The sequence below is a fragment of the Sapajus apella genome, unplaced genomic scaffold, assembly GCF_009761245.1.
Source record: "Sapajus apella isolate SASKATOON/1434 unplaced genomic scaffold, GSC_monkey_1.0 scaffold54, whole genome shotgun sequence".
Taxonomy (NCBI): Eukaryota; Metazoa; Chordata; class Mammalia; order Primates; family Cebidae; genus Sapajus; species Sapajus apella.
In genome coordinates this window covers 11,460,285-11,469,838 of record NW_022436994.1, presented here as the reverse complement: position 1 = coordinate 11,469,838, position 9,554 = coordinate 11,460,285, and the positions used below count along the sequence as shown (strand labels likewise).

The 9,554-nt window shown below is 42.7% G+C and overlaps 1 protein-coding gene across 2 annotated transcripts; it reads right to left on the bottom strand.

Annotated features, from left to right (window-relative positions):
- Positions 1–3,561: 3,561 nt before the first annotated feature.
- On the bottom strand, positions 3,562–6,442 carry CUNH7orf25 (chromosome unknown C7orf25 homolog). 2 transcript variants are annotated; one of them, XM_032244428.1, is made up of 3 exons: positions 6,192–6,352; positions 5,358–5,470; positions 3,562–5,206 (listed from the first exon to the last, which is right to left on the bottom strand). In XM_032244428.1, exon 3 carries the CDS (start codon positions 5,183–5,185, stop codon positions 3,920–3,922), a length of 1,266 nt encoding a protein of 421 aa, XP_032100319.1. In that variant the 5' UTR covers positions 5,186–5,206; positions 5,358–5,470; positions 6,192–6,352; the 3' UTR covers positions 3,562–3,919. The 2 variants fall into 2 exon arrangements, with proteins under 2 accessions (XP_032100319.1, XP_032100318.1); XM_032244427.1 differs by lacking the exon at positions 5,358–5,470 and having other exon boundaries at positions 6,192–6,442.
- Positions 6,443–9,554: the final 3,112 nt, after the last annotated feature.

Sequence of the window (9,554 nt, the reverse complement as noted above, 5' to 3'; positions counted from 1 at the left end):
CTTTTTAAACTGAAACTTTGCTCCAGTTTTTTTTATGCAATCTTGTCAGGTTTTAGTATCAGAGTTATACTCATCTTCTGTAAAATGAGTTTGAAAATATTTCCAATACAGTGATGACCTAAGACAGTCAGCCTATTATTATATAAGTCAAGAAACACCCCATGGGTGTCAGTCCTGCACCCAGGCCCTGTTCTTAAACAGGAGAGCAGGCCAAAGTTCTCCTCCTGGAGCAAGGAATGGGGAGTAAGTGGAACACCGCATCTCACCACGTTACATATTTCAACCCCACTTATGGGGCTGTGTTCCATATTACCTTTTAGAGGACAAGGATTATTAGGTATTTAAAAGTAAGAAAAAACTTGCCTAATAAAGTCAACTGGACCTGCACATATTTTGGAGAACTTATTTAACTACTTTAACAATTTTTTAAATGGTTATTGCTTATTCAGGCTTTCTATTCTTCAATTCTAATTTACATTTTCTAAGACAGTCATGTGTTCCAATGAGATTTCCCAGTATATCACAATTATCTATATATTTCCCTCTAAAGCTGTTTTATATCGTTCTTGGGCTTGCAGCTAGCACTCTTATTTTATGCTGTCTGGTTTTTATGCCTCATTCACAATTCTTTTGACTTATCTTTTTTTTTTTTTTTTTTTTTGAGACAGGGTCTCTGTTGCCCAGGCTGGAGTGCAGTGGTACAATCACAGTTCACTGCAGCCTCAACCTCCTGGGCTCAGGTGAACCTCCCACCTCAGCCTCCCTGGTACCTGGAACTAACGGAGCACACCACCACGCCTGGCTAATTTTTGCATTTTTTGTAGAACTGGGGTTTCGTCATGTTGCCCAGGCTGGTCTCAAAGTCCTGCGCTCAAGGGATCCACTCTGTCTCAGGCTCCCAAAATGCTGAGATTACAGCTGTGAGCCACAGTGCCCAGCCTGACTTGTCTTTTTCTACATGGACTACATTTATTCTCCATCCTCACCCTTCATTTGGAATTTATTCAGCTATTCCGATTGGTTTAATTAATACTATCACTTATGTTCCCTGTTTGATACTCAAAACTAAATAGCTCTATTTTTCAATAGCAAAATTTCAAAGTGTCTGTTGACTGTAAGTAAGATGAAGATTTTTAGCTTGCTTTTACTTTCCTCGACCACTTCCAATTCCCAGGCATAATGATAGTTTATTACATATCTATACTCTTCAGAACTATTTGGACATTTGTCTGCTTTAGAGCTGTGATTCCTTTGACTTGCCAGTTAACTGATATTTAATTGCACCTTCCTTTTATAACTTCCCTCATTGCTTTGTCTTTTTTTTTTTTTTTTTTGAGACGATCACTTGCTCTCGGCTTACTGCAGCCTCTACTTCCTAGGTTCAAGCAATTCTTTCTCCTGCCTCAGCCTCCTGAGTAGCTAGGATTACAGGCACCCACCACCATGCCTGACTAATTTTTGTAATTTTAGTAGAGACGGGGTTTCACCACATTGGCCAGGCTGGTATCGAATTCCTGACCTCAGGTGATCTGCCCGCCTCGGCCTCCCAAAGTGCTGGGATTACAGGCATGAGCCACCACGTCCAGCCTTTGTTTCATTTTTTTACCTTCATGAAAGGAATGTTCTGGCCAGTAGGAATAGACCTCGGGTGTAGGTCATGTGTGTGGTTTCTAGGGAAGATGCCATTTCTTACATTCCAGGATCCAGTGCCCTCCTATTTGCGCATATCTATTGCTTGCATTATTTATTATATTGTTAGGAATTGTAATGACTAGAATGCTAGGAAGAACATCATAGTCTTCGGCAGGGCCACATCTGTGGCCACTTCGCATAGCAGTTTCCTCAAAGAGTGATGTGACCTGTCCACTTTCTAGTTGGCAAAGATCCCAAGTTCTTAGTACTGATTGATTCATAGAGAGCAGGGATAGAAATCCAACTTCTTCCTGCTACTCCTTGAAAACAAGTCTTTTATATGTCCTTCCTTTTGTACTGTGTTTGGCACATGGCTGTCACTCAATGCTTATTAATGAATGAGTACATTAATGTCAATTCTGCCTCAAACAAATCCAACATGTATCTATGACTCTACAGTCCATCATTCCTGCTCTAGCTAAGGTCATTATAGTCCAACCGTTTCTTCCTTCTTTCTCCACACTACAGATTTTTGGGTTTTCCTTAAGAGATCTGATCATAAGCCACTCTTTCTTAAAAATTACCAATTGCTCTCTAATGCCAAACTCTTTGAAGAGCAACTATTTTTCTAGCTCCACCTCGTTTTATAAACTGTCCACTTGAGCCTGGTCCCTGAACAGGTCCTCATATTCACAGCTGTGTTCTTTTCCAATCCCACTCCCCCGTGTACTTTTGGGTACCCTTTCTCACACAACTTGTGAAATTTCACACCCCAAGCCCTCAAAATGTCACTTCCTCTCTGACTTCCTGACCCCATAGTAAGTATTCCTTTACTCTGTCCCCATGGTATTTTCAACATAACCTAGAGAATTTGGTAAATTTAATTGCACTTCAGTTGTTTACTTCCATGTTAGACTTAAGAATTCCTTAGAGCAAATATTCATCTTTTCATACCAAACTATTATAATGCTTGGTACTTAATAGTAGTATGAAGCACATGACCTTAATAGGTGTTCAAAAAGCTTAAATTCAATTTCTAACACTAGACAATATACCACTCTACACTAAATTGTAAGCAAATTACAGCCTTTCTGCTAGGAAATGTATTCTGACTTAGTAAAACAATCTCTCCCCAGAGAACCACCCCCATACACTTAATTTTGCATTCATTTCAGGGTGTTCATGAATGCCAATAACGAAATTCCACCCCCTCAACAAACACTGTGGCTGTAAATTGAGATTCTCTTCACACAAATAGGACATTTGGCATGATAGAAGATCAGGCTGTGGCTACAAACATCAAGTATTAAAACCAGCTCCTACACTAAGCATAATATTTAAGCTCCAAGACTCAAATTCCAAATTTTTAAGTGTGGTGAATACCTATCAACTTTGCTAATTAGTTTTGCTTTACTGAAAACTGATAAAGTATCTAGTGCAATGTAGCCATTAAAGTGTATTTTTAACCACAACTTGTGTCACGCAATTGGCATGGAATATCCTGTCACTATCTCATCAAAGTGAGGTAATGCATTTGTCACTTGCCACTTGCAAATGAAACACGAAAGACAGTGTTCATTGTTCAAGTACTTGCAGTATGGGGGCTCTTTGTATTTAAAAATAAAATTTGAATTTTTAAACTCTTTTACATAGTCCTTTTTCAATTCATTCAAATTAGTATTTTACCTTAAGTGTTCTATATTATAGTAGTAAGATTGTTGGCTTTCTTTTCACAAAAGTATACCAATGGGTTCATGGCACTCAGATAACCATAATTCACTTTTTGTAAATACACCTATCAGACTGCACCTGATATATAGCAATCAATTAAGTTTTTCATTAGTGGTTATTAACTTTAGAATCTAAAATTAACTATAAACGACTACCTCCCAGCCTAAACCATATAAAGCAATACAATGAAAAGCAGACTTTAGTTTTCTCCAGATATTTAATGCAAGATGCAATGTAGCCATATTCCATGAAACGTGGTTACCAGTAGGGGAGTTGTAGCCCTACCGAATCAAAGTATTACAATACAGCTGAAAGCTTTATATAGACGTATTTCTGTTCTTACTTGTACTAATGTAGACAGTTTGATAGATAAGCTTGTCTCTTGTGCTTTTTCTACTTTGGGGAGTTACATACTTTAGATGAGACACAAAGAAACTCTACTGGTTTAAGAGTTCTATGTTTTACTTTTACTATAGACCTTTTTTCCCTCAGTTTAGATGGGAAGAGCCAGCCTTTGGTATAAATAACTTACTACCACAACATTTAAAGGGCATCTTTAGTGTTCACTGTCAGTTGTGTAGCCTTTTAGTAAGGGGGTGGCTAGAGCCTCTTTACTCTCAGTAAGTGCCCTGGGCTGATGGATAAACACACTAAATTTAACACCCTGGTTGTTTGCAGCTCTGACAAAACCACTATTAGCAGTCATTGTGATGGCTTTTAGGGTGTCTCCTGTCCCAAAAATTGTTAATGAGCGGCTATTAATTTTTGAACTGGCCACTAGTCTCAAGGCACGCTCAGAAGGCTGGTCTGGTACTACATTAATTCGCTTAATTAACATAGTGGCCCTCTCTCTCTCCCCAGGTCCTCCTAAGGTATCTAAAATAGACTGAAAGTCCTTGACAGCAGATTCACAAGCAAACAACTCCTTGTCCTTCATAAAGGCCTCCAGCTGAGGTAGAACCTGCTCTTTCCTCTCTTGCTCTGCTTGTTCTGTGAGCACTTTTTCTTTGAAAATAAAGTGGCAGCCTCCATAGCTGAGGGCAGATACATATGTGATTAAAGTAGTAATGTCCAGATTTACTCTTCTGCACACATCGACCTTAATTTCTGTTGGAAATGCAACACTTGCTAGTATATTTTCTCGATCTACTCTGGTCACCTGCAAAAGTTCAGGGCCCTCATCATCTGATTCACTCTCACTCGGCTGGAGCTCTTCAGGGTGATCTAACAGAGAGTTGACTGCTACTATGTCTCCTCTCACAGATATGCCCATTTCTTTCAGCTTCTCTGCCATGGGACTGGAGACACTGTTGTAAAATGCAAAGATGATGTGAGGGTTGCTATATTGCACGGGCTGCTGGTGACTGGCCTGGAGGAAGTCTTCAGCCTGCTCAATGATGCTTTTGTCACCATACTGGCCCCTGCCCAGCCAGATGTTATGAAGAGCTTCAGCCTTCCGGCCAATGGCTTTCACCCAAGTATGACCACCATTTGCAACTACATCTACCACAAGGGTCTGCTTTTCTCCCAAGGTATCCGTGTAACCAAAGACGTGAAGAACACTAACAACTTCTTCCAGGTTTTCTGCTGATTCCACAATGGCTCTCAGGTGTGTTAGGTTAGTGCTCTGTAAATGAGATTCTTTAATAGCTACTTTCCCAGCTTCTACTTTCTGTAAGAATTTTAATTCTGCCTTCAATTTGCTGCACAGCTTTGCACCACCTTCTATGCCACCTTTTCTTGATCTAGAAAGTGATTCTGCTCTCTTGATCAGTTCCTTGGCTATGGTGATTCGTTCACAGAGCATGGAATGTGCAGACATGCTGTCAGCATTATTCCTTTCCTAGGGAAAGAAACAAGGCAAATTTGAGTAGCCTCCTAAAATTATGACAATTCTTCACTGATGATTAAAAACTTCAATCTAGCAAGACAGCTTATGAAGGCTGAGTCTAGAACCTGGGCTTGCGTATGTCTCATTTTGGTGTGACTCTCACCTCTGATAGCTAAGGAAAGGATGGCGGCCATACTTTTGAACTCTTCTTCAGGTATGTCTGACACTTTAGACCTTCATTTCTTCAGCTTGAAAGCCATGGGCACACGGCATGTCCTAGGTTAGGATAAAATGCAAGATTTGGGCAATCTGCTATATAAATAATTCCTTTATGTCTATCAGCGGTCTAACTGCTGAGAAATTTTAATAGAAGGCTTGGAAAGTCAAGGTAAAAATGCTGAAAACAAAAATACACACAAACTGTCCAAACCAACTGTCTGTCCTAAACTGAGCACTTCAGCCTCCCTAACCTTTTACTCCTTCCGGAGTTGGTCTCCTTTAACCGGTTGCCTCATAATTTTCCTCCAGGCTTGGGGTACTCACGGCAAAAAAAAAAAAGAAAAAAAAATACTGCCTCACTTCTGCATTTGACGTCAACCCAGACTGTTTAAAAAGACCGAAGACGACCACCAACTTGCATCCCACCACCACTCCGACTCTGAAGGAAAAGCCCGAAGATGAAACTAAACTCCAAGCTGTACCTCGCGGCGGCCGTGCAGGCGCCCACAGAGCAGGCTGCCGGGTGGGCGGGCCAGAGGCCAGCGGGGCCTTCCCGGTGGGCTGCGGGCCCTAGGCCCTGCCAGGCTATCTGCACAGCCGGGCCCTGACTAGAGGGGCCGGGCGAAAAGCCCCCACGGCTAGCGCCGCGACTCAGGGGCGAGGCGCGGAGAGTGCGCGGCCGACCCCCTTCCCACCCGCCCAGCCCGGCCCAACCCCCTCTAGTCTCACAAGGGGCGCCCCGCTCCCAGCCTCCCCGCCTCGCTCCCCGGCTCCTCACCCGCAGCGCCCAGAACCGCGAGAGCGAGCACGCAAGCGCGTGCACGCAAAGGCCAGGACCCGCCGGGAAACCTCAACCGGGCAGCCCCCACCCCGCTCGAACGCCGAGGCGGCTCCACCCGCGCGAGCCCAGCCGCCTCGGGCGCCTCTTGCGTCACGTGGTTCCGGGCCGAGTGACGCCAAACCTGAGATTCCCAAGCGGCAGCGCGGCCTCCAGAGCGGGGTTGACGCTGGCGCGACGTCCATGTTTGTTGAGGGCACCTGGCTTTTCCCGCGGGCGCCGTCGGGTGAACCTGGAAGTGCGCACCCACCTGGCTCCAGGAAGAAGCAGGGACCTAGCTCGCAGGCTGGGTTCTCACTTCCACTGGGGGCGTCGGCCACTGGATCGCAACCGGGTCCTAGGCATTTTGGGGGCTCATTTTAGCAGAAGAAACACGCTGGAGAAGCTTGTCATTGTTGACAGCTGAGAAGTACTGCCGCTGGGACTTCTGCCTCCGAACCAAAGCACTTCCACTGCATTGTCCTGGGCCCTCCACACAACGTGTGCTGTTTTTCTGAAGAGGAGAAATGATTGCATAGCTTCCTAGGAGCTGGGATATTCATGTTAGCCTAGTAGAGTGTCCAAAGTCACCCAGAAAGATTAGGGCTATAATAAAGTAAAGCTAATTTAAAATATTAAAGACGACTTCCAGTTGTAATTAATCCTGTGTATCCTGCTCCTTCTCCAAATCTTAAATAACAGTAAAGCAATGACAAAGGAAATAAACCCACAAAGACAGAAAGAACAAGAGATGACTGCAACACGTTCTACCAACATTTTTGGAGGACAAGAGCAATAGCTTATTCAGTCCTTACAACGTGGCAGATATTGTTCTAAGTGTTTTACACATTTTTCAATCCTCTAAACAACCTAAAAGGTGGATATTAATATTTTACGGATAAGTGAGCCATAGAGAGGTTACCTCCCGACACCTTCTCTGCAGATGGAGGTGTCAGGAGAGCTGAGCAAACTGCCTGTAGAAGGGGCTATTTAGTCAGTGATTCACAAAGCAGGACCCCAGGAGGCTTCAGGTGCCTTGGAGGTAGAAAGAAGGGGAGGCAGGATTGAAAATGTAAATTGTTCAGGCAGAAGACTAGTTTAAGAAGCTGAAGATAGGGCATCAGAGGGATTCCAGACACAAAGCCTAACAAAGTATGAGAGGTGCCATCATGAAGTTTTCCTACTGAATAGTGCAATGCCAGTATCCACTTCTCTGCCTCTCCCATAATGAAAGCACTCCTCTACCACTCCCTATCACTCTCTCCCCCAAACCCTATTTTTCTCTGAAGAAATGAGTAGATGAGAGACCCTAGAGAAATGTCTTGGAGATACCAACATTCTGCATCCCGCTGCTGTGAGCCTCACAAACAGCATTTTCCAACATTTTTGTTTGGAATTTGAAGGAAATGGAAAACGGAACAAAATGGTCTCAAAAAGTATTCTATAACTAACAACTTCTAATAAAAGCTATTTCGGCTACGAAACGAGGATTTCTTTTTTTAAGGGGAGACAGCAGAGCACAGGAAATGGTTATTCTATAGTAAAAATTATATCCCAAATTTTAAAACATCAATGTAAGAGTTGGAAAAATTTAGAAAGTAGAAATAGATGAAAAATGAGCAAAAACGAAAGGATTCAATATCCAATTAACAGGAGTTTAGAAACAAAGAAAATGAGGAGAAAAATTTTCAAAAACTTAATACTAGAAAATTTACCAAACAGGAAGGTTGTTTTTCACAGTGCAAGGGCCTACTGAGTGCTCACCACAATGACTATTAAGAAACTCACACAAAGGAACATGGTTGTAAAGTTTCCAAACACAGCAGATAAGAGAAAAACTAAGAGCTGCAGAGGGGAAAGCTTACAAAGGATTTGGCATCACGTACACAATAGTATTAGGCTTCCCATCAGCAACACTGGAATTTAGAAGGGAGTAATGCTTTCAAAACGTGGAGATAAATTTATTTCTAACCTAGAATTTTTAACCCAGCCAATTCAGAGAGAAAGCAAGGAGAATAAAGATAGTTTCAAACAAGCACCTAGCCTGGACTGGAACAGGAAGTCAGAGGGTTCTAAGAGAAACTTCTCTGAGGTGTGGGGGAGAGAACTGTTACAGACTGCCCAATACCTTATTTATGAGATAAACAGTAGGCAGAGGGTGTTTTCTCTGAAAACAAAGTAACCAAAAAAGTGGGCTGGGTGCTGCCGTGGCTCATTTGATTACAAGTGTTGGGATTACCCAACACTTTGTGAGGCCAGGTTGGAAGGACTGCATGAGCACAAGTTCAAAACCAGCCTGGGCAATGTAGTGAGATCTGTCTCCACAAAAAAATAGAATTAGCTGGGCATGGTAGCTGACATCTGTATCCCCACCTACTGCAATGACTGCGCTGGGAGGATCATTTGAGCCCAGGAGCTCAAGGCTACAGTGAACTGATTTGTGCCACCTCACACCTCACTCTAGCCTAGGCGACAGAGCGAGACAGTCTCAAAAATTTAAAAAAGCAGTATCATCCCCCAGGAATGTTGTTTAGGAATGCAATAGTAGTATACCGTCATAAGAAAAACCCTCAACATGATTTGAGGTGAGGAGAGGGAAGTCAGTGTGATATGATTCTCAATGGAAAGTCTGGCAGCTCAACTTCAGAAATCCAAGAAAAAGGTATACAATCCTATTTTGAAATATGGAGGCAAGTACCTGGTGAAATAGCTAAAAAAGTCAAAAGTGATGGCTTTCAGGGAGAACTCACGTTACTTTTTTAAATATGCTCATGTAAGTTACCAATTAATTGGCAACAGATATTGCCACGTCCATAAGTTCTTTCAGAACAGGGTGGAGGGAAGAGCTCTAAATTGAAGGAACTGCGGCAATGTGACTTTCATACAGAGCCACCAGGACTAGTTTCCAGGAAATTAGGATTCTAATCCAAGGGAATTCTCAACTCCTATGCTTTTGGGCAATTCACTGAACATCAACTTGTCTTCTTTGCAATGGGGGGGCTCAGAGAGCTTGCCCATACGGGAGATGAGACTCCTGATAAAAAGGTGAGGTGAGTACCAAGAGTTGGCAGTTTCATTCTATGAAAAAAAATTGAGCAATAAAAACCCTTCAATGTTCCCTTATCACCTACTTGATGCTTGAGAGGCTGTGCAAGGTAATTACCTCAAGGTTGGGTTGCTTTTTTTCCTCCCCCACAGGGATGCTTGAGTGTATCAGCACTCAATAATTATAAAGCTCTGTATTAGTCTTCTTTATTCCCCCTTTCAACTGCCTCCTGTCCCCATGTATGTGAATTTTAAACATCTCCATGTTTCATTGTTAAC

Bases quoted from the DNA above. Each gene is read 5' to 3' on its own strand.
- CUNH7orf25 (XM_032244427.1), bottom strand. From the start codon at position 5,185: ATGTCTGCACATTCCATGCTCTGTGAACGAATCACCATAGCCAAGGAA.